The sequence below is a fragment of the Myotis myotis genome, unplaced genomic scaffold (genome assembly GCF_014108235.1).
Source record: "Myotis myotis isolate mMyoMyo1 unplaced genomic scaffold, mMyoMyo1.p scaffold_m19_p_3, whole genome shotgun sequence".
Lineage (NCBI taxonomy): Eukaryota > Metazoa > Chordata > Mammalia > Chiroptera > Vespertilionidae > Myotis > Myotis myotis.
Window position 1 is genome coordinate 179,361,674 of NW_023416335.1, and position 25,016 is coordinate 179,386,689.

Here is a 25,016-nt window from a genome sequence, read left to right on the forward strand (position 1 = left end):
CCCCTGCACACCCACTACTGGGGATGGAGCCCGCAACCTGACCCTTGGCCAAAATCGAACCTGGAACCCTTCAGTCCGCAGGCCAACGTTCTATCCACTGAGCCCATCTTAGTTTTAATTCCATTGCCATGTTAACTCATTTATAAGTAGATGAAAACAGATCTACCTTTATGACAAAAAAAATAACTTCATCACTTTTTATCAAAGAAGGTAATTGATACACAACAGGTGATTTATTTTAAGGTCCAAAGGAAGCTAGAAGCAAAATAATGGAGATATTGAATAGGTATGTATGTAATGCCAATCACTGGCAAGGTATTTCAAGTACAGAAGTAATCTTCATATGTATTATTTCTATAACTGCACTAAAATCATGACCAGGTGCTATTTGTTTTGTAGTGAACCTTGCTAATATACCAGATGGGGAAAAAAATAAGGTATTCCTTCAAAAATTAAAGACAATAAATGTAAAAGACATTATTTTGCCTAGTTTCATGTGAATTAAATAGCATTGTCAGTTAAATGGAAAAATGGACTAAGGATAATTGGCAAAAATCTATTAAGTTACAGTTGTTTTAAGTACATTATTTTTCATTTGAAATTAGGTACTCATTAATCTATAATTTGTAGTTGGCAACGTTGTGTTAGTATAAAATTGTGCATTAAGGGTTGCTGATAAAACACAGTATAAATATAAGTTAACCCTGTTTTAGCTCAGTTAAGGCAGCTTAAGTATTTTTTATATGTCATGTATATGTTGCCATTTTAAGTTAGAATTATTTTTATATTTATACATAAACAGCTGGCACTGGTTTTAGTGAAATTATAGTAATGATCAGTTAGTGTCTTTGGTATCTGAATAATAGCGCTGTTTCATAGCTCTGTATTTCCTAAGGAAATATAAGGCTTCTAGCTCTTTCATTACAAATTCACCCCGTGCAATCAGTTCTCTGATCTTCTCTGGGTCCTTCACATCTTTGTTTTTAAGGAAAACATTCTTCAGACGCCTTTTAAAATAGTCTGCTCCTTTTGGATAGTCTCGTCCAAGGTACAGCAGCTTAAAAAAGAAAGATTATATATTTCTAAACAATCCATGTCTAGGAACAACATTTATAAAGTTGGCAACGTAATTACTTACATTTTTATAAAGATTCAGTACTTCTCCTCTTAAAGAATTGGCCATTTTCATTTATGGAAAATATCCACTTATATATAGCATACCTAAAGAAAAAGAAAGTCTGTGGGTTTTGTTTTGTTTATGTTTTTTTTCCACATAACTGTATTGTAGTAAAAATGAAGAAAAACAGATTTTACATGGTGGGAAAATGCTTTTTTTTTTTTTTAACCCAATTAATATTTTGAGCATTTTTATGTTTCAGGCAATGGGATATACCTATGAACATTGGTCAGATAAGATACCTGCTTTCACAGAACAAACATCTCCTGGGGGAGACATAAAAAAACAAGATAATTATGAATTTTGACAAGTCCCATGAGGGAAATAGGATAATGAGAGAAAATGAATTGTCAAATATGTAGGTATACCTCCTTTTAATACCACAGTAGAATGAATTAGAACTAGATTGGCATGCCAGCTTTATAATGTATAGGTTACTTAACCTTTCTGAGCCTCAATTTCCTTATCATCAAAAGGAAAATTGTATTTTTTCTGCTCTTAAGGCAAGGTCAGATCTGTTTGGAGGACATTGAGAAGAGGCCTGGTCAAATGTAGAAGGGTGCTATCCTAAGAAAGGCCAAAAAGTAGGAGAAACTTGCTGTGTGAGTTGAGCAGGCTCACAATTAATGGTAGATGGGCAATAAGATTGGTGGTAAAGAGGCAAAATGAACAACTCATAAGGGGTTACATGAGCAGGCAACATCTAATGGGATAGATGATATCTCATGTATAATTGGTTAATGAACCAGGATATCCTAAACAGACAATAATTCCCAATACTTGTTATAATTGTGGGGATCCTATCTAATAAAAGAGAAACATGGTAATTAGCTGTACATCCGCTACCCTTCCCGTTGGCTAATCAGGGCGATATGCAAATTAACTGCCAGCCAAGATGGCGGCCGGCAGCCAGGCAGTTTGAAGCGAACATGAGGCTTGCTTGCTTCACTGACGGAGGACTCCAACGTTCCCCGCCTGCCGCTGCTGGCCTCTGAGCTTGCAGTTTGAAACATTGTTACAAATATGGAAGCTAAACAAAACCCCAGAAACCTGCTTTCAGCCTGCCGGGATCTCAGAGCTGGAGTTGATACAGTGTTTCGATTATAGAACCCAAACAAACCAGATACCTGCTTTCAGCAGCAGAGGCCTCAGAGCTGGAGATAGAGCTAAAGCTGGCCCAGAATAAAAAAGAAAAAAAGGAGCAGTTGGGAGCTTCAGTCACCCGCCAGCCTGAAAACAGCCCTCAGCCCCTCACCCAGACTGGCCAGGCACCCCAGTGGAAACCCCCACCCTGAAGGGTGTGTGACCAGCTGCAAACAGCCATCATCCCCTCACCCAGGCTAGCCAGGCACCCCAGTGGGGACCCCCACCCTGAAGGGTGTGTGACCAGCTGCAAACAGCCATCATCCCCTCACCCAGGCTGGCCAGGCACCCCAGTGGGGACCCCCACCCTGATCCAGGACACCCTTCAGGGCAAACCAGCCGGCCCCGACCCACGCACCAGGCCTCTATCCTATATAGTAAAAGGGTAATATGCCTCCCAGCACCAGGATCAGTGGAGCCGCGAGGCCTCCCAGCACTGGGATCAGCGGAGCCGAGAGGCCTCCCGGCACCAGAATCAGCGTGACGGGGCAGCGCCCAAACCCCCTGATCGCCCTGCAGCTCTGTGTGTGACAGGGGGCGGGGCCACAACCTCCCTATCCGCCCTGCTCTGTTCATGACAGGGGAAGGTGCCCCAACCCCCTGATCAGCCCTGCTTTGTACCTGATAGGGGGGAGCTCCCCAACCCCCTGATCGCCCTGCAGCTCTGTGTGTGACGGGGGGAGCTCCCCAACCCCCTGATCGGCCCTGCTCTGTGTGTGATAGGGTGCAGCGCCCCAACCCCCCCGCCCCCCCGGGCCCTGCTCTGTGTGTGACGGGGTAGAGCCATAACCTCCCCATCAGCCCGGCCCTGAGTGTGACAGTGGCGGCGCCCCAACCCCCTGATCGGCCCTGCTCTGTGGGTGATAGAGGGTGGCACCCCAACACCCCCCCCCAACGGGCCCCGCTCTGTGTGTGATGGGGTAGAGCCATCACCTCCCCATCGGCCCTGCCCTGAGTGTGACAGTGGCAGTGCTCCAACCCCCTGATTGGCCCTGCTCTGTGGGTGATAGAGGGCAGCCTGAAAACAGCCCTCAGCCCCCTGATCGGCCCTGCTCTGTGTGTGACGGGGCGGTGCCCCAACTCCCCTATCGGGCCTACTCTGTGAGTGACAGTGGGGAGCTCCCCAACCCCCTGATTGGCCCTACTCTGTGCGTGACAGGGGGGAGCTCCCCAACCCCCTGATTGACCCTGCTCTGTGCATGACAGGGTATGGAGCCCCAACCCCCTGATGGGCCCTGCTCTGTGCATGACAGGGGGCGGCGCCCCAACTCCCCAATCGGCCCTGCTCTGAGCCTGACCAGGGGCTGCACCTAGGGATTGGGCCTGCCCTCTGCCACTCGGGAGCGGGCCTAAGCCAGCAGGTCGTTATCTCCCGAGGGGTCCCAGACTGCGAGAGGGTACAGGCCGGGCTGAGAGACCCCCCCCCCTCCCCAGTGCACAAATTTTTGTGCACCAGGCCTCTAGTTAAATAATAAAATTCCTAACATAAATAGGCCCAAAGTAAATGTTAATGTCAGTTATTAACCTCCTCTAAAATTCTGTAATTCCAATTTTCCCAATGACCTATGAAAACAGTCCCTCATTAACAATTTTTATTTTGAAACTAGACCTTCCCCCAGCTGCTGGCACCGGCTTCCCTCTGGCACCTGGGATCCAGGTGTCCCTGTGGCTGCTGGCAGGCACCCGGAACCTGGGCTTTGTCTGGAAGGACATCCGGTCTAATTAGCATATTACACTTTTATTATTATAGATGAGACCCAGTGCATGAATTCGTGGCCGGGTTGGGTCCAGCTGGCCCAGCCCCAATTGGCGGATCCGGGCCGGGCCTGTCAGGAGGAGGAGATGGCGGGAGGTTGGCCAGCGGGCCCCGCCCCTGATGGGGGGGGGCCAACTGGGGGTGGGGTCGGCCATAGGGAAGGGCCATGGGCAGTGGGTGGGCTGGCTCCGCCCCTGATTGGTGTGGGGGGGGTGATCAGGGGTGGAACTGGCTGGGGGGAGGGGCTTTGGGCCCAATGGGGTGGTGTGGGCTGACCAGGGATGGGGCCAGCCATGGAGAGGGGCTGTGGGCGGTGGGCCAGCTGGCCACACCCCCGAATGGGCTGGGAGGGGCAAACAGGGGCCAGCGGCATGGGGGAGGGGCCATGGGTGGTTGGCCAGCCAGCCCTGCCCCTGATTGGAGATGGGAGGCTGATCAGGGGCAGAGCTGGCCAAGGGGAGGGGCCATGGGCCAAGTGGGGTGGTGAGGGCCCATCTTGGCGGGACTGGGTGGGGGGAGGGGCTACAGGAGGTTGGCTGGCAGGCCCCACCCCCTATTGGGGTAGGGAGAAACCAGGGGCGGGGCCGGCAGGGGCGGGGTTTGGTCAGCCAGCCTCACTCCCAGATCCACCTGGTTCGCTGGATGAAGTGGGCATCATAGCGATCAGTCGTTCCAGTGTTCTGGTTACTGGCTTTTTATATAGATACTAGAGGCCCGGTGCATGAATTTGTGCATGGATGAGGTCCCACAACCTGGCTGGAGATTGAAGTCCATTGGGGGGGCCCACCGGCCAGGGACCCTGGAAAGTTGGCCAGTCGGCCCCCCAATCAGGGCCTATCAGGGGGGCCGGCCAGCAGCAGGGAGAGGCCACGGGAGGTTGGCTGTGGGAGTGCACTGACCACCAGAGGGCAGCTCCTGCATTGAGTGTCTGCCCCCTGGTGGTCAGTGTGCATCATTGCGACTGGTCGACCAGTCGTTCCGGTCATTCGGTTGTAACGGTCACTTAAGCTTTTATATATATATAGGTAGACTATTGGCCTGGTGCACAAAATTCGTGCACAGGGGGAGTTGTCCTTCAGCCTGGCCTGCACCATCTCCAATCTGGGACCCCTCAGGGGATGTCCAACTGCCGGCAGTTGGACATCCCTCTCGCAATCTGGGACTGCTGGCTCCTAACTGCTCTCCTGCCTGCCTGCCTGATCACCCCTAACCACTCTTCCTGCTGGCCTGATCAACCCCAACAGCCCCCCCCCCCACCAGCCTGATCACCCCTAACTGCCCACCCCTGCCAGACTGATTGCCCCCAACTGCCCCCTCCCCCCCACCAGCCTGCTTCCCCCAAATGCCCCCCCATTGGCCTGCTTGCCCCCAACTGCAGCCCCCCTGCCAGCCTGCTCACCCCCAACTGTCCCATCACCCCCCTGCCAGCGTGTGTGCCCCCAACTGCCCCCCCACTGGCCTGCTTGCCCCCACCAGCCCCCCCCCCCCGCTGGCCTGCTCGCCCCCATCTGCCCCCCCTGCCGGCCTGCTCACCCCCAATTGCTCCCCCTGCTGGCCTGCTTGCACCCAACTGCCCTCCCCTGCCAGCCTGATCGCCCCTAACCGCCTCTACCTCGGCCCTGCCATCATGGCATTGTCCGGAAGGTCTCCGGTCTAATTAGCATATTACTCTTTTATTAGTATAGATGATTTCAACCTTGCAGGAAAGTTGCAACACACTACAAATATTTTTTCCAGAACTATTTGAGAAGTTACTAACATGCTGTTCCATCAGCCTGAATACTTTGCATAGCCATCCAATAGAAATATAAGAGGCACTTAGGTAATTTTACATTTTTTAGTAGTACATATCATAAAATAAAATCATTTAATAACATTCTTTATATTTAAAATATTATTTCAATGTATTACACTAGCTATATTTTAAGGGCTTACAGGTACCCAGGACTTAGTTGCTACCACACTGGACAGCACAGCTTTAGAGTGTATTGTCCATGAATAAGGACACTTCCTACAGAACAATACAATGATTGGCATCAGGAAGTTAACACTGCTCTATTACTCCCATTTGATCAACAACCCCTTCATGTTCTGGCACTTGTCCTAAAGATGCCCTTATTGCACTAGGTGCCCAGTGCACAAATCTATGCACCGTAAAAGGAACTGGGCCACAAGTCTGTGGTGGGCACAGGGGTGGGTTTTGGCCCATCTGCGCCCCTACCCAGCCCCTCCCACCACAGTCCCTGGTCCCCTGTCTGCTGTCAGCCCAGCTCCCACCGCCACCGCTCTCATGCACCAGCTCCGCTCACACCTGCTGACGGTACAGAGTGACTGGGGTCGGTGCCAGCAGTGGGGGCAAGTTGTGGCTGCTGCTCTGATTGCCCCTCAGAAGCAGGGGGAGGTGGAGAAGCCCTCAGGGGCTATCGGGCTGGCAGCTGCTGCTCGCATCCATTGACGGTGCTGAGTGATTGGGATCAGCACCGGGCGCCAACAGCAGGTGCGAGCGGCGGCTCCAGCACTGGCTGTGGGTGCGAGTGGCGGCTCCGGCACCGGCAGTGAGTGTGAGCGGGGCCATTGCCAGCAGCGGGTGCGAGAGGCGGCTGCCGGCCCCAATCGCCTCTCAGGAACAGGAGGAGGTGAAGAAGCCATGAGGGGTTATCAGGGCTGGCAGCTGCCACTCGTACCTGCTTATGGTGCTGAGCAATTGGGGCCAGCACTGGCAGTGCAAGCGGTGGCTCTGGCGCTGGCAGCGGGTGAGAACGGGGCCAGTGCCAGCAGCAGGTTGAGCACTGGGCGGGACCACAGCGCACGGGAGCAAAGAATTTTCAGTAACTACCAGAGGCTCATCCTAATGACAGCGACTGGCGCCCTGCCTTGGTCTGGGACCCCTGCTCTCCTCCATCATCCCGCCGCGGCTGACGCCCACCATGTTCTGCGCTCAGCTGCCTGCTGCCGATGCCCTCCATGTTCTGTGCATGCCCCCTTGTGGTCAGCACACGTCATAGCGACTGGTTGTTTGGTTGTTCAGTTGTTCAGCTCTTTGGTCTATTTGCATATTAGGGTTTTATATATAGAGATAACAAAAAGATCGAATCCAAGATTACACATTGCCCATGTATTTTGTAGAATGTGTCTCATTGTGATGTTAACTCATGGCTAGATTAAGGTTATGTAGTTTGGGCAAACATATTACAGACATGTTGGTTTGTTCATTTTATTGTATCTTATCAGGTGGACACAGTTCCAATTTGTTTATTATGATTGATGTTAATTTTGATCACTAGATTAAGGTTTGGATTATCTGTAAAGTTACTCCCACTGGTTTGAAGTTAGTAAGCATTTTGTGAGAAGTACTTTGAGATTACATATACATATTCCTGAAAAACCTTTCATGTTGCAAAAACATTAAAAATAACAGGGTTTTGGAGGGAAATAGGTTTGGGACAGACAACTCAAATCCTATGCAACTAAACAACTAATAAACAGAAACTGGTACTTGCAGAGTTAATTTGGATCACCTGAGTTTCTCTGAGCCTAGCTGGAGACTCACAGAGATGTTTAAACTGCTAAAAATAACAGAGTTAGGGGCTGGAGACGAAGAAAGGATCAAAAGAGGCAGGAGGAAGTCTTTGGGGATGATGGATATTTATCATGATTGTGGTGATGATTTCATAAGTTTATGTATATGTTTGGTTTATCAAATTGTATTTATATTTTAAATAAATGTAGTTTATTCTATCTCAATTATACCTCAGTAAAACTTTTTAAATGCTAAAAGTAGGGCTGGTAGAAATTGAGGTACCATGGAAGTAGAGAGCTATACAGCGGTCGCCAACTGGTGGTCCGTGAGCTCCGAAAGGTTGGCGACAGCTGGTTTAAGGAAACCTTTGGACTTGACACTTAGTGGTCAGAGTAGGTGGTCCAGTCTGCCACCAATCAGTAGTTGCATACAGTGGAGTACGCTTCTCTGGAGAAGGAGCCCTGAGTGTAAGCACCTGTTTAAAAATTTTAAAAAATATACCTGAACGACTCCTGCTGATAGTAGAGCAACTAAGTGAAGACTTTCATTTTATGCTGAAGTTCATAAATCACATAGGAACCAACATTACTTCCATGTTAAAACTTGTATAATCCTCTTCTTTACTAGTTCATGAACTAATTCACATAACAAGCATACAATGTAACAAAACAATTTCTATTCCTTTGAGTTCATTACTGTTAGTTTACTCTCAATTTCTGTTGTTTTCCTTCAAGTTGCTTCCCCCCCTCCCCCCCGGCTTGCTTTTGCTGCATCACTTCTGAGCTTTCCTCCAAAGACTGGTAACCTTTTCTGGCTATTCTTAGAAGTAAAAGGCCAAAAAATGCATTTTAGAATATCTGCATACATGGTTGCAACTTACTTTGACCTTTACCTAGGGAGGATTTGAGTGGGCCCTTTATTGGGGAACCGCTCATGTCGATCTTAGCTCTTTCCTCTTGGGCTGGTCAGATTCCCCAAAGAAGTATCTTCCAATCTTCTGAGGATTTGCCTATTCAGTATTAACAGGGGCCTTGCATTCAGTACTATGTATGCCCACATTCACTTCATTTCTTTTCACTGTAGTTCTCGTGTACTTAGTATGCCTAAAGACACCCCAGTTCAGATTTTGTCCATAAATAAACCTCCAGTCTTCTATGGGAGTGAGAGGGCACAGTCACTTGGAGTTGTTTCTCACATAGCTTTCAGTTAATCCTCTTTGCTTCATTTTTCAATTCCAATTCCAATGGCCCTGTTCCAGTGCCTTTTGAGAATGATGCAGTATAAATGGAGCTCTTCTGGTGTGCTAAGTCAGTCACCTGTTCCGCAGCTTCAAAGTCTTATTGCCATCTCCCCCCTCTAATTTTTCCAATTTATTTTTATGGCCCTTTTAATGAAAATTTAGTGGAGTTTTGGAAGGGAGTGAAATTAGATGGGTGTATATAACCCGCTATATCAATACCTAATTTCATTTAAAAAAATGTTTCTTGTTTGGCTGAGAACCATTTTCCAATGTGGTTTAACCTTATTGAAGAATGGCTCTTAAAACCATGTGCTTTTAAAATAATTCTAAATTCAATCTACATAGGTATAATTTCAAACTGCAAATGATTGCCTGTTTTATTCCTGGGAAAGGGCATAGTTATATTTAATTCACAATCTGTAAATCTGTGAAAGCTTTTAGAGATATGGCTTAAATTGTCCTTTTCAGCTGTTGTTCTTTTTATAAATTAGTAAAGGATTTTCCCAGCAAAAAAAGTAGCTGATATGACTAAGGTAAATTTTCCCCATTCTTTGCTATGTTAATTTAAACAGATTAAGGCAGTGTATCTTTATTATTGTACACTGACATTGAGGCATTTACATGTATTTTAGTTTTGGGGAAAAATTGGTCTCCCTGGGTTTGCAATTGGTGCACAGTTTAAGTGCAGCAGGGACCTGGGACTGCTCCTTAACCTTGCAGCAAGTATGGTGGTTTCTGTTCTTTGTAAAGAGCCAGATGAGTGAGGGATGAAAAGAAGTCCCCCTGTATTCTGAGAATGCAGATGTGCGTAGTAGGCAAAGGCTTCGGGTAACAATCCCCGCTGACAGCTTTTCTAGTGACTGGGCTAAGAAGCTAAGACTTAATCATTAACTCCAGTCCTGGGGTTAAGTAAGAATTGTCATTTTACTGGGGATTATGGCACTCAAAGCTGTTGTTAATCACGCTTCCCCATACAGTTCAGATGGCAATAAGAGCTGAAAGAAAGCTGGCAAAGAGGGCAATGCAATCTTATTATTTACTGGGCTCTGGTAGACTTGACTCAAATAGACGAAGCACGTATCCCCAAAGTAGTTAAACCTAAAAAGCTTCCCACAAAAACCTTATTCCAACACAACTGCCAGCACTGAAGGCTATGTAATCAGGGAGGTTGGTGGCAAGAGATGTTGCTCCCCAAGGCTGGCATACAGCTTGGTCTAGCCCAGTGGTCGGCAAACTCATTAGTCAGCAGAGCCAAATAGCAACAGTACAACGATTGAAATTTCTTTTGAGAGCCAAAGTTTTTAAACTTAAACTATATAGGTAGGTACATTGTTATTAACTTAATTAGGGTACTCCTAAGGCTTAGGAAGAGCCACACTCAAGGGGCCAAAGAGCTGCATGTGGCTCGTGAGCCGCAGTTTGCCGACCACGGGTCTAGTCCGACCTAGAAGCCAGATGATGTAAGTGAGTTGAAAGGAGACGGTTATGTATGTTCAGAACGGGTAGGCATTCCGCCTGTCTGAAGGAAAGAGGAACACTTTCTGACTCTTACGCAGCTTGCAAGAGAAGTACTGGAGGAGAACCAAGCTCACTGGCATAAGCTCTTACAGCGCGGTGACCCCTAGAACACAGTCCAGCTTGTCCTGTCACATCCATAGCAATTCCTGGGGGGGGGTGGGGGGGGGGCGGGGAGGTTGGTAAGAGTGAGAGTTTGAGCAAGTCCTCTCCCTGGAGGCCCACCCTTCTAAGGTAATTTGGAATTATCACCTCCTTTCCCCAATCAGTCCTAGTTGAGTGGACTGAGGTTTTGTACCATAAAAAGTCGTTTGGTTGAAAAACAATTTAAAACAAAAGCTTACTTCCATTCCAAACGGCTTCGGAAGTAGACAAAGTCAACATTTATATGTTCATCTTACTACCGGGGATTTGGAGGGGGATGTCAACCATTCCACAACCTGGATTTCTCTTACAAGGAGGAGAACACTGTAACCCACAAAGACTAGCTCAGTAATATTTATTAATACATTTAATCAGTGACGTTCGTCTGGAGGCCAACGTTGGTCAAGTTACACAAGCCTGCCCAGAGTATTATAAAATTAGAATTCAGAGATGAGAAATGGTGTCAACAATTTTAAAGTATTTCATGCCATGTTATGCTAAAACAGGGTTTGGGGTCCTAAAATCATGGAGAATTCAGCGAGGCTTTGGAAGGCACTTAATTTCTTATATCACTTAATTCTAGTTTTCTGTGGGTCTGAGTTGTCAGTGTCTCTTCATGTGGGGAGGAGTCACATTCTGAAGGTTGTGCTAGCGTTATCACAATTTTTGACCTTGGGCAAATAACGTAATGGCCCTGGCTGGGCTTCAGCGACCTTCATCTGTAAGAAATAAGTTCACCCAGGAATTGTTTCAGATCCTTCCCAGTGCTTGTTTACAGAGGCTCTTAGAAAAAAACGACACACACCTTGCACGGGAAATAAACAGAACCAGATGCAGGAAGAAGAATCCGAAGGTCATGCATTTAAAAATAACGAAGCCACTCGGGGCCAAGCCACCTCTTGTCTAAATGGCCGCACCCGCTGGCCTAAGCTGTGGGGACCCGGGCAGCTGGGCAGCAGCCGGCCTGGGTAGCTGGGGTGGCCCCTGTCCTCCTGGAGGCCCTGACACACATTCGCCCAGCACGCTCCGGGGACAGAGGGAGGGGGGAGACCCGCAACGGCGGCGGCGCTCGGACACTTTCCCACGCCCGCAGCACATCCTCGCCCGGAGCGGAGCGTAACTTCCCCGCCTCCAGACCCCAGGTCCGCAAAGCACAAGGAAGCACCCGGGAGCTGCACTCACGCACTTTCCGGCGCGCCGCAGCCGTAAAGCTTCGCACCGCTTCCACTGTGCGTCTGTCACCCACGCAGCGCCGAGGGCGTGCGGGCGAGCTGTCACGGAGGGGGCGGGGCGCCGGCCGGAAGGACGCAGCGCGACTGCGCGGACCGTGCGGCCGAAAGCGCTGTTTCCCTGGGGCGTCAGTGGGCGGGGCTTGTCGTCCTGACAACCCCAGAGCGTTTAGTCCGCACAGCTCGGCTTCCCCTCTTGCAGACGCACCGCGGAGGTCGTGCTTCACTGAGCATGGTGAGCGGGGATGCGGGGGAACCAGGCGAAGGGGCGAGCACTGATTCTCCTTCCCCGGTGTTCAGTGATGATAAGAGCCCGACTTACGTTCGAGGGGAGCAAGTCGGCTTAGGAAAGAACCCCTAGCGCTGTTGGGGAACGGCCTCCTCTCCATCCGTGGTTTTCCCGTCCGTCACCCGCGGACAGCTCAGAGGGGGCCCTAATCTCACACTGTTGCATGGTTTAAAACGTGGCCTCAGCCGAGTGAACATACTGATGTTTGACTCAAGGTGCGCAGCCTGCCCTGAATTTATTAGGAGAAAGCCTCTCGTTGTTGTGTCTTTCCTTACACTCCTCAGCTGTCTTCTCCAAGAACAGAGGCCAACATATAGCAATGAGATAATATCTTTCCCCATTTTTCTTACATGTGCTTTCCGTCTTCTATGACTGAAATCAGAGGAAGTGGGAATGTAATTAGTTAATTATTTAAAAATTATCCGAAAATATGAAGTTCATTCTTTGTACTTATGCCCTCTGAACTTTGGGCACTACTCGCTAACTGATGCTCTTACGATTTGCAGGGAGGTGAGGATATGTGTTTATCCCAAACCTGCTTCACATTAAAAGCACTAGTGAGGGATGACAATTTGCCCATCTTTAAAATATGGCTACTTGAGGGCAGGGGCAATGCTATTTATATAGTCTGCTGTATAGTACTTATTTCAAAATGAAAGTATGCTAACTGTTGATAGCAAATATGATAATAAAAATGGAGCCCGTTTGCAAAAGTTATGTGAGAGCGTATTCCTCGTGATATCATCTCCAGCATTTTAGAGTGTCATGTATAAATCATTAATAAATGTGCACTTTTCAAGAATGTATAATCTGCTTTGTGCCATTTTTAACATTTATATTTTATACTGTGATAATCTTATGGCTTGAACCAGTAATTTGCCCTGTGTAAGTGTTCACATATGGAAAGTTTATAATCTTATAGTCATGTGATCTCCTACAAATTCCTTGCCAGAAATCTAATGGACACATGGGCCTGATCAGGAAATTACAAATAGTGTAACAGAAAAATACTTCTAATTATTTATTGAAATACTTTGCTTTCCAAAATAATTTCCACATATTGCTGAATTCTGATTCTCTTTCTTATAAAAGCAATCATTTCACAGAAAGATTTTTCTATGAGATCATTCCTACACTTTCAAACTGGAATTAGTATCAACACTCAATGACTTACTGTTCTTTGGAACCCTTTAAACTAGTTCCTTTCTGACTGGTACTCTGGTTAGTGATAGGGCATTTGATTAAACATGGATCATTGAATGATTGTATTAAGAAAGAGTGTAAAATTTACTTATAAAAGATGCTTCACCAAGTGAACTATTTTAGTTTTTCCTAGACTTGCTTCTAGTCTTGTCTGAATTCTTTTTTAAAAGACTTTTGAGGTAATTTTAGATGTACAAAAAAGTTGCAAAGATGGTACAGAGACTTCCCTGATATTCTTTACCCAGCTTTTCCTAATTTTAGCATGTTACATAATCAGGGCACTTTTGTTAAAAGTATTTGATATTTCAAAAAATTTATCAATTCTTTTCTTTTTCCAAATTTTAGAGTACCAAAGCAAAGAAGGTAGGTAGAAATTTTCTCATCACAGTTTTATAATTACTGGCATTGTACAAACAGAATATTAAAACATTTTTAGTTAGTTTTCTTATAGTTTATAGAATTTGGTAAGCTTACTTTGTAGACATTAATGCTGTTTAAATCATGAGGTTAATCCATTCATCACTTCACATAATTACCATTGTGTGTGTGTGTGTGTGTGTGTGTGTGTGTGTCTATGTGGGTGGTAAGAACATTTGAGATCTACTGCCTTGGCAGCTTTCAAGTATACAATACAGTGTTATTAACTATAGTCACCACATTAGATCCCCAGAACTTACTCATTTCATAACTGAAATTTATACCCACTGACCAGCATCTGCCCATTTCCTCCATCCCTCCACCTCTGGCAATCACCAATTTACTCTCTGTTTCTATGAGTTTGGCTTTTTTAGATTTTACATCTAAGTGAGATCATACAGTTTCTCTGATTTAATTCACATAACATAATGCCCTCAAGGTTTACCCATATTAATGCAAATAGCAAGATTTTGTTCTTTTTTATGGCTGAATAATATTCTATTGTATATTTTCTTTTTCCTTATCTAGTCATCTGTGGATAGACACTTAGATGGTTTCATGTCTTGGGTATTTTGAATAATGTTGCAATGAACATGGGGATGCAGGTATCTCTTCAAGAAAGTGATTTCATTACATAAAGTTTACATTCTATCTGGGGATGGGAGGTGATGAAATAATATAAACCTATACAATAAAAGGCTAATATGCAAATTAACTGAATGGTGGAACGACTGGTTGCTATGATGCGCACTGACCACCAGGGGGCAGATGCTCAATGCAGGAGCTGCCCCCTAGTGGCCAGTGCACTCCCACAGGGAGAACACTGCTCAGCCAGAAGCTGAGCTCATGGCTGGCGAGCGCAGTGGTGGTGGCAGGAGCCTCTCCCATCACCGAGGCAGCACTAAGGATGTCCAGCTGATGGCTTAGGCCTACTCCCTGCAAGAGGCTCCCGGACTGCCAGAGGGAACAGGTCAGGCTGAGGGCCTCCACCCACCCCCGTGAGTGCATGAATTTCATGCACCAGCCCTCTAGTTTTAAATAACTTGGAATATGCAGAAAACCAAGGAAGGTTGCAGTGAGAAATGTGTGGTAGAGGATAGTGCTGTTACATATAGGGTGATTAAGGAAGTGAAATTTGAGAAGAGACCTGTATGAAGTAAGAAAGTCAATAATTAGCTGGCATATGACCACTTTAGACTGAAGAAAACAGTTATTGCGAAGTTGGCAGTGACCTTGTGAGAATACCGGAGTGGTTAGAATAGAGTGAGAGAGGTAGAAAGTGAAAGATAAAATATGGGGTGTGGTGGAGGAGATAACAGGAGACAGTTCATGGCCAAGTAGACCAAGATGAGATGTTTGGGTTTTTATTCTTAGGGTAATGGATAGCCCGAGAAAGTTGTAAACTGAAGAGTGACATGATATGATTTACATTTTTTAAAGGGTCAGTGGAAAATTCACTCTAGGGAAGCAAGAGTACCAGTAGGAGGACGAGTTGGGAAGCTGTTGCAGCAGTCTAGATCCAAGTCTTCGCACTGAAATAAATCAAAGTCTAGAAGTAAAGAGGACCCTTAGAGATACACAAAGGTTTTCTAGGGAGACAATGACACAGAGAAGTTTATGGATATCAATTTCCAGATAATCAACTTCCATATTGATCTTTTCCTGGGGAAAATATACAGTTTCAAAGTCCTGCCTTTTGCTATTACACTCTCCCCTTTCACAATTACCCTTTTGCTTTTCAAAACAAAGGCATATCTCTCAATCATTCTAATCTTACCCTCAGGCCTGGGCAATGAAACTAATGGATGATCCAAAACATTTATTCTGGCAAACCTTTCTTTAGTCATGGCACCAAGGACTTCTTGTTTTGTCTTGTAAGTGCTGAAATGTGGCATTAGAAGTTTTGAGATATTCTGTATTTCTTATATATTGTAGTGTGGAGTGGTGGGACTGGTAATAATTTTTGTTTAGTGACATCACCCATATTGTCAAACAATGATGCACAAAAAAACTATCACAATGTAATTCATTAATAAAACATCTAAACTCCAAAAATAACAATTTTTAAGAATAATTCTTTATTGTTGAAAGTATTACATAGGTTGTCCTTTCCTCCCCCATTGACCCCCTCCAGCCTGCCCCGGCCCCCGAACCCAGGCCTTTAGCACCCTATTGTCTGTGTCCATGGGTTATGCATATATGCATACTAGGTCTCAAAAATAACAGTTTTTTTAATGAAAAAAGACCGAATATCAGTAAGCATGTAAATGAGCTTAATAGTTTTACATAGACCTTAAAGTCGTTTTTGAAACTTCATACAACTTGAATTAGTATTACTCATTTCAAAAGCTAGGAAATTGTACAGGACTATAGAAAAGGTTAGAATATCAGGTGCATTGTTGAAAGATCCACCACTACCTTTACATCAATATGTTGTTTTTTTCCCCAAAAAACCACTGCACTTCATAGAATACATGAAATAGCAGAAGACTTTAAGTAGATTGTAGGAGAAAATTGCCTTACAGATTGATGAATACATAGATGATTCCTGTCATTCCAGTTAATTTATAATTGCTCTCCCAGTGAAGAAAATATTAAGAAATGTTGATATTTGAATTATTTTTAGGAATACAACTTGTGAAGAGACTTTACAGAGCTTGGTTTATTTTTATTAGAATTCATTTTATTTGAATAGACTGAGAATAGTAACGAAAAACCTTCAGGTATGGAACTGTACTTTAAATCCTATTGTCATTTAGGACTACAATATTCACAAACAAGCTTTGTTTGCCTAAAATTTTCTTGTGGAGCGCGAGTGACAGAATGACCAGGACTCCAGACTGATTAAAATATGGAGAGCCTTTATTGACTGGCCAGTGTCCGCTCCTCCACGCGGGACGCCCAAGAGAGAAGCGGCCACGACCATCTGCAGAGGCCAATATTTAAAGGGGACAACTACATCCGTGTTCAGGTTCCCATAGCAAGCAAAGCCAAGTTACAAAAGCTCATGCTCGTTGCGTAGTTTTAGCCAAGCTGTTCATCATCCTCCTGCTACTCATTTCTGGGTCACTTGAAGGTCAGGACTGTTCTTAATTGTGATCTGTCTGTGCTTTGTGGGCTGTTGGTCAGGTGTGTGAGCTCATTTCCTAGAGACTTTGCACAGGCTGCCTAGCGGCTGAGGTGGCTGGGTCATTAAGCAGGCCTAAACATTTTTTCTGCTCTGTAGCAATTTGAGTCCTGTTTTCTATGGGACATGCAATGTTGACCCTAAAATATAAATGATGTTAATTAAGTTCAGGTCATTAAAATTGCATCTTTTTAAAATACAATGTGTAAGGAAATGGAATAAACTCATACCTGACCTCATAGTACAAACTGAGGTAGCTTGTCATGAAGATGCATATTAACATGTTTATTTGTATTAAAATATGAAGTCAGACTGTCTTCTGTCATTGTGATGTGGCCGTTTGGTTGAATTGTGAGATGACCAATTGGTTTAACTTTGAAAGCCAGACTTTGCAAATTAGGTAAATAGTAGACACTTTTTATTCTTTGAATGAGCAAAATCTGCAGCTTTAAAGTTTTGATCAACTTAAAATTAAAGCAAGTGGTGAGATAAAATAATTTTATAAAAAATATTTTTATTTTTTTCCATTTCCAGTAATGTTGGGCTTAAAAGATTTTTTGGATCAACTTTTATGCTGAAAACAAATGGTGCTGACTAAAATATACATATAGATCAAAACTGTCATCTTAAAAGTATTTAGCGCTAATAAGATAGAAATTAACACAAGAAACCCTGTATGAAAGCAGAAACTGAAGAAGTAACAGAAGCTCTGCTATCGTGTGGTCATTTACAGACCTGGGCAAACTTGAACTTTGGTCTTAACAGCAACAATGGGAGCCAAACACAGTGGAATAATGTCTTCAGTAAATAACTGCCAATTTAGAATTCTGTAACAATTCAAATAGTTTTCAAAAATAAAAGGGAAATAATATTTTCCCCAGCAAAAATTGAGTTTCCACCTGCAAGACAGATTACATGTATAATGTATAAAACAATCATAATAATAATATGTGGATTCAAAAAATAAACTAAGATGCATGACAACACACAACCCAACATTTTCGTCAGTTGATATCCACATGTTGTAGGTAACGGGAGCAGCACCAGGCGTTAGGCCTGACCTGGGTTTAGCAACCTCAGTACTTGGAAAGAATTCAGAGCCAAGACTCAAACTTTAAGAGAACATTTATTTGGAAAATCACAGAGGAAGAATAAGTAATTTGTAGAAAAAATGGGCTTAAGAAACAAGTTATAACAGTAAAGGAAGGGCCCTTGGAGCTTAGACATGAAGAAGGCAGTGGTAATGCTCCTGGGAGAAGGGAGAGGTTGAAGGAGAGAGGGGAGGGAGAGGCAAAGGTGCATTGTGCTCCTGGGAGGAAGAGTGCACTGGGTCCTCGGTCCTGAGGGTTTAAGGGTGGAGATTTTAGGGGAGGCACCAGGTGACAATTTCAATAGAATATTCGGCAGCTTTCCCGGTGTGTCCATTCAGTGTCTAGGTCTCCACTGGTTGATTGATCCGTGCCAGGGCAGGGCGTCATTATCCAATGCAGTCCATCCTCAAGTCAGCCACGTCAACACTTGTCTGGTTTTGCTGCTTTTCTGGGCTTGGAGCTGAAATACAACTGAGGCCTGGATAGGGAGGAAAGGTCACTCTGGGGCAAGGTCCCATTCTACAATTGTCCTTTGCTACGCACCCAGGGCTTTTTGCCCTGGTGATCTTCTGTACCTGGCATGTCATCCGTGCTCTGCTCATGTCTGTCTAACTGCTTACCACACATACAGTGGAATATTTTTTTTTAGCTATAAAATGGAAATATCAGTACCTACTATGCCATGGATAAACCTTGAAACATTATGCTCAGTGAAAGAGACCAATCACTAAAGACCACACATTGTATTATTCCAGTTAAATGAAATGTCCAGAATAGACAGATCTATACAGAAAATAGATGAGTGGTTTCCTAGAGCCAGGAGGTTGGGAGGGAATGGGGAAGGGTGACTGCAAATAGATATGGGATTTCTCTTATGGGGGTGATAAAAATGTTCTATAATTGTGGTGGTTGGTTGTACAACTTTGTGACTACATTAAAGCCATGAATTGTATACTCTAAATGGGTTAATTGTGTGGTATGTGAATTATATATCAGTAAAACTGTTACAAAAAGATACATGATAACAACATGCATGATTTGGGTAGGGAGAGGGTAAATTGAGTTAAGATGTTCTAAAGTCCATGTAAGGTTTCATAGTAGGATAAATGTAATCATATATTAGTTATATATGTTGACTTTCTAGAATAGCAACTAAAACGATATAAACACAGTATATAAATTCCAAACTAGTAGAGGGAAAATAGTGGATTGACAAAAAATAACCAACAGAAAAGATACCAAGAAAGAATACAAAATGACTGCCAAACAATACCCCGAAATAAAAAAAAGAAAGCTTGTCAGACTGGATAAAAAATAAAATCCACCTCTTGGTTTCTTGGTTCTTTTGGGCTCTTGGCTTTCTTGGTGCGTGGTGGGGCTTTTTGTCCCTGCTCTCCTGCATTCTCCTACATAGCCCAAGGCTGTGTGGACCCCACACGCTATGGACTACAACTAGGCCGCTCCTGGCTCCAACATGAAAAGGAAACTGGACACTGGCTTTGCTTCCAGCTTTCCTGAAACCCCAGCTACACTTCTCTCAAAGGACTCCAGTGGGATGTTGGAAACACAGAGATTTAATTCCACGAAAAAAAAGTCACGAGTTCTCCCATGGGGAAAAATATTCAACAATAATCTTTTTACAAACACTATGCAAATAAAAACACAGAAAAGTTGAAAATAAGATAATGGAAAAAAGGCATGTTATGCAAATACTAGAAAAATGAAAGCTGATATAAAGCTATATTAATATTAATATCCAGCTATATTAATATTTTATACAATAGACTTTTAGGCAAAAAGCACTTCTAGAAATAAAGAGGGTCATTTGTAATGACAAAGATGTGACTAAGAAAATATAATTTTAAATTTGTGTGTACCTAATTACAAAGACTTGAACTATACACTAGAAATTTAGAGAACTAGCAGTAGAAGTAGGCAATTGTAGTGGGAGATTTTCTCTTTCAGTAATTAGAAGGTTGGAATAACATGAAGAACAAATCTAATGAATTAGACATGTTTAGAACATGGTACCCAACAAACAAAAATTTAAAAAAAAAAAAAAAATATATATATATATATATTATCTTAACATCTACCCGCAGTAGATGTTAAGATAATGACTATAAAGGCCTGTCTGTCCAGCCTGGGAAAAGGACCAGATTGGGTAAGGGACACAGAACTCTGGAAGATCTACAACATGGATTGGTTCCGGGCAGGATCCAGCGTCAGCCCACTAGAGCTTGGGAAGTTGATTGGTTAGTTTAAAGAAGTTCCTGGTCCTTCACAAACCCCAGGTAATATAACCCAAGCTTAACAAAGCGCTCTTGCCCAGTGGGAATGGCTCAGTTGGTTCTGTGTCCTCCTGTGCATCCAAGGGTTGCCAGTTTCAATTCCCAGTCAGGCATAGGCTTGCAGGTTTGGTCCCTGGTTGGGGCACCTGCAGGAGGCAACCAGGGCGATCTCTCTCTCTCCCCCTTTCTCTAAGCATGTCCTCAACTTAGGATTCAAAACAAAATAAAACTCCCTCTCTCTGACCCCATAACTCAACTCACACTAGCCGGAGTGCTCATGTATCCTCTCTGGACAGCAGCCATGTGACTTAGCAGCTGCCCGGGGCCAGGGGCGGACAGCAAGTCCTGGCACAGTGCTAACCAGGAGAGCAGCCTAAGCTATCCTGGGAAAAACTGGACTCTATTTCCTTCTTGGGATAGCTGCCCCTCATATCTGAATGTTAAAATTTTGGGGGCACAAACTTAAGTTATTATCTGCTCTGTAAATTTTACTTGATCCCAGCTATTGAAAATAATCTCTCCTTCCTTCAAACTTGCAAAATAATTCTTTGTTTTGTCTGCTAGTCATAAAAATTTCTTTAATCTTTGTAGACATGTTGCTGTATTAAAACTGATTTTACATATATCTTCTTTTAATCCTTACAACAGTAAAATGAGGTTCTATTTAGCACCACTTTAAAGATGTGAAAACTGGGAATGGGGGAGTTACTTAAATTGTACATACTTGTCAGTATTACTCTTGCTGTTGAATAATTTATATGCTTATTTTTTCTTTCTTGTTTTCATACATTGTCCCTTAAGGCACTGAGTCAAGGCTTTGCATATAATAGGTTGTCCTATTTGAATGAGTGAAAGACTGGATTCATGGGAGCAAAACTGTTTTTCATAATTATGTTTTGAGGGAATGTGATTGTAAGTTATTTGGGTATATGTTAATAGCCTTTTTTTGAATGTTGTGGCCTTTGTGAAGACTGGCAATAAGAAAAAGAAATTCTCCAAAATTGAACGACTGAAGCAGCTACAAGAGGAGGAGGAGAAACGACTAAAAGAGGAAGGTACAAAATACAGTTATATACACAGTTATACTAATTTCATATGTAGGTTATACCAACCATAGGTTGGTATTCCTGTAATGCAGTCAAAATATTTTTAAAGAATTTTCAAATTTCTTTAATTTTTCAAGTTTAATTTTTTATAACAGATGCCTACTATTTAAGGGTATCCAGAAAGTTGATAGTACACACAAATCACTTTCAGATATATCTTGAAGTAGAGTTGTCAGAGAAAATACAGGATGCTCAGTTAAATTTGAATTTCAGATAAACAATGGATAATGGTATAATTTGCCCCATGCAATATTTGGGACATACTTAAAAGAAAACCCAAGAAAACAAACAGTTCATTATTTATCTGAAATTCAAATTACAACAGAGTATCTTTTATCTTTATTTGTTAATTCTGGCAATCTTACTTGAAGTATTTATATTTACAGATGAAATAGAGGCATCGGTGCTGATTGTGCAGTGAGAATTCTGACACTGAAATTCATTAAGTATGGGAAATATATGTTAGCAAGAAGTACACACAACTACCTCAATTCTTATAGTTTAACTAGAGGCCTGGTGCATGAAATTCTATGGGGGGGGGGTGTCCCTCAGCCCGGCCTGCACCTTCCCCAATCTGGGACCCCTCGGGGGATGTCTGACTGCGGATCGGGCTTAAACTGGCAGTTGGACATACCTCTCACAATCCGGGACTGCTGGCTCCTAACTGCTCACCTGTCTGCCAGCCTGATTGCCCCTAACCACTCCCTGCAGCTTGATTGACGCCTAACTGCTTCCCTGTCGGCCTGGTTGCCCCCAACTGCCCTCCCCTGCCAACCATCTTGTGGTGACCATCTTGTGATGACATGAGGGCATCATGTGAGGGTGCGAGGACCACCTAGGCTTTTATTAGTATAGATAATACTTATTTGCCAAATTTAACCAAATTTCATTTGTTTAAAATATCTATTAAAATTAAAAAATATATTTTTTAAAATAACAAAAAATTATTTTAAAAATGTAAAGATTTCAAGTGGTTTTAGCTTTTAACATTAAAAACATCTGTGGATTTAGATTCAGGTTTTAAAAGTCTGTCTTCAGGTTCCATATTAATTATTTATGTATAATCATATAAATCCGTTTTAGGTGACTAATGATAAGACTAGAACATCAGGATCTAGGACTTGGGGAATGTTTTATTATATTGGGTTAAACTTATATTCTTCAACATATGTGTCACATTTTCCTTTTGATAGTGAAAGCAAGAGAAGATTAAGGTCGTTGCTTTGATGATGTAGATATCACAAGATTATAGAAATCCTCTGGAATTATTACCTCTCCTTAATTATTAATTATTCATGATATATCTATCATTTTTCTATTGGATAAAATCATTATATGGGCCTATTTTTTTTTTTTTTGCCAGAACATTTAATCATGTTACTTTTTTAAAAGAAATCTAGCTCTTGTCTTATTTCTATCTACTTATGTAAAATCCCTGGGTGACAACCCGGCTGCGCGCCCGGTCCTGGCCGCAGCACAGCCTGCACTGTATATTTGTACAATAGGATTGTTTATTGCCCACCCCTCCCACCAGCCCGCCCAAGCCTGGGGACCAGTCTGGTCCGGCAGAGTCACTTCCTGCATTCAGGTGCGCTGCCCTCCTGCTCCCGTTCGGGCTCCTGCTCCGGGGGTGGTGCCACCTGGGGAAGGGCTGGGAGGGGGACTGGATAGCTCCCCAGCACCCTTTAAAGCCCTACTCCCAGTCGCTCCCCGTATGACAAAAATTAAAAACAAAAAAACAAAAAACAAACCCTGGGTGTAACATCATGGCCAGAAGCCCGACCAACCGGAAGGAAGTCAGTCCTGCAGGGGTTGTCTTGGAAACAGCTGCACCCTCCCCCAGCTGTTTCCTGGAGGGTGAGGTTTCAGGCAGGAACCCGCCCTCGGAGCAGAGCATAGAAGTGAGATGATTTGTAATGGATCTATTATTGAAGCTACCTTTGGAAATACTATATCTATAGACCAGTGGTTCTTAACCTTGGCTGCACATTAGAATCACCTGGGAATCTTTTTTTTTTTTTTTTAATATATTTTATTGATTTTTTACAGAGAGGAAGGGAGAGGGATAGTGAGCCAGAAACATCGATGAGAGAGAAACATCGATCAGCTGCCTCCTGCATGCCCCCCACTGGGGATGTGCCCACAACCAAGGTACATGCCCTTGACCGGAATCAAACCCGGGACCCTTGAGTCCGCAGGCCGACGCTCTATCCACTGAGCCAAACCGGTTCTGGCCCATCGAATTTCTTAATAGTATTATTCCTTTGGGAATGCCATGTCATAAATTAAAATTGAAAGTGGGTGCAATCATCATGCTATTGAGAAATCTCAATACTAAATGGTTTTTTTGTAATGGTACCAGATTTATTATCAAAAGATTACGACCGAACATTATCGAAGCTGAAGTATTAACAGGATCTGCAGAGGGAGAGGTTGTTCTGATTCCAAGAATTAATTTGTCCCCATCTGACACTGGCCTCCCATTAAAATTGATTCAACAACAGTTTCCCGTGATGCCAGCATTTGTGGTGACTATTAATAAATCACAAGGACAAACTCTAGACAAAGTAGGCATATTCCTACCTAAACCCGTTTTTGCACGTGGTCAGTTATATGTTGCTTTCTCTCGAGTTTGAAGAGCATGTGACGTTACAGTTAAAGTTCTAAATACTTCATCACAAGGGAAATTAGTCGAGCACTCTGAAAGTGTTTTCACTCTTAATGTGTTGTACAGGGAAATATTAGAATAAGTTTAATCACTTTATCAGTCATTGTTTGCATCACTGTTGTTTTGATATCATGTTTTTGTTGTTTTGATATCATGTTTTTGTTGTTTTCATATCATGTTTTTGTCATTTTTATATCATGCCTCTGTTGTTATATCCTTTTGTTACTGTTTATTTATTAATAAATTTATATATTATTTTCATATACATTTTACTAATTTCCTTTCATCTCTCACACTTCTATTATAGAGAAAAGGCAAATAGCAATATTAAAATATCTCCACTAATTAATTCCCTTTTTTTAAAAAAATATATTTTATTGATTTTTTACAGAGAGGAAGGGAGAGGGATAGTTAGAAATATCGATGAGAGAGAAACATTGATCAGCTGCCTCCTGCACATTCCCCACTAGGGATGTGCCCACAACTAAGGTACATGCCCTTGACCAGAATCAAACCTGGGACCCTTGAGTCCGCAGTCCGATGTTCTATCCACTGAGCCAAACCAGTTAGGGCAATTAATTCCCTTTTAATGTGCATGAATTTCGTGCACCAGGTTACTAGTCACATAATAAAGGTCATTACTTCTGTTATCATGATTGCATCTTGCAAATATCTGAAGGAACTTTAAGGGCTTAAAAATAGATTGATTTTATCAGTTAAAAAAATGTCTTTTTGTTCTTTAGAGGAAGCCCGTGTGAAATCTGAAAAAGAAGAACTAGCAAGGCTTGAAATAGAACAAATTGAGAAAGAAAAATGGCAACAGCTTGAAGCAAAGGTAAATTAATGTTAATGATGTTATTAGTGAGGACAAACTATATGGCTATCAGATCTGTTGGGCCATTTAATGTCATTCTCCTCCAGAAGCTACCAGTAACATTTAAGCCTATCTGAACTGACTTAACTCACTTAATTCTACCATAAGATTAATGACATGTCATCCACATTTCACAGTTAAAGAAATTGAGAAATCAAGCTAAGTCAAAGCCAGACCTAGACATAAGTACTCTTGTATCTGAGCCCTTGCTTGTAAATATTGTTAT

The 25,016-nt window shown here is 43.3% G+C and overlaps 2 protein-coding genes across 5 annotated transcripts in view; one reads left to right on the forward strand and one right to left on the reverse strand.

The window, feature by feature from the left end:
• Window positions 1–183: 183 nt before the first annotated feature.
• ETFRF1 (electron transfer flavoprotein regulatory factor 1) lies at window positions 184–11,797 on the reverse strand. 3 transcript variants are annotated; one of them, XM_036300928.1, is made up of 4 exons: window positions 11,678–11,769; window positions 2,305–2,349; window positions 1,139–1,221; window positions 184–1,057 (listed from the first exon to the last, which is right to left on the reverse strand). In XM_036300928.1, the coding sequence occupies exons 3-4, from the start codon at window positions 1,187–1,189 to the stop codon at window positions 836–838; spliced, it is 273 nt and encodes a 90-aa protein (XP_036156821.1). In that variant the 5' UTR covers window positions 1,190–1,221; window positions 2,305–2,349; window positions 11,678–11,769; the 3' UTR covers window positions 184–835. The 3 variants fall into 3 exon arrangements, with proteins under 3 accessions (XP_036156821.1, XP_036156819.1, XP_036156820.1); XM_036300926.1 differs by lacking the exon at window positions 2,305–2,349 and having other exon boundaries at window positions 11,678–11,797; XM_036300927.1 differs by lacking the exon at window positions 2,305–2,349 and having other exon boundaries at window positions 11,682–11,794.
• An 85-nt stretch (window positions 11,798–11,882) lies between these two features.
• Window positions 11,883–25,016, forward strand: part of CFAP94 (cilia and flagella associated protein 94) — a 56,717-nt gene continuing 43,583 nt past the window's right edge. The window contains exons 1-4 of one of the 2 annotated variants that reach the window (XM_036299222.1): window positions 11,883–11,959; window positions 13,562–13,579; window positions 21,113–21,197; window positions 24,660–24,751. In XM_036299222.1, coding sequence (XP_036155115.1) covers window positions 11,957–11,959; window positions 13,562–13,579; window positions 21,113–21,197; window positions 24,660–24,751 — 198 coding nt within the window. In that variant the 5' untranslated portion in view covers window positions 11,883–11,956. The remainder of the gene's footprint in view (window positions 11,960–13,561; window positions 13,580–21,112; window positions 21,198–24,659; window positions 24,752–25,016) is intronic. The other variant, XM_036299223.1, reaches the window with a different exon arrangement.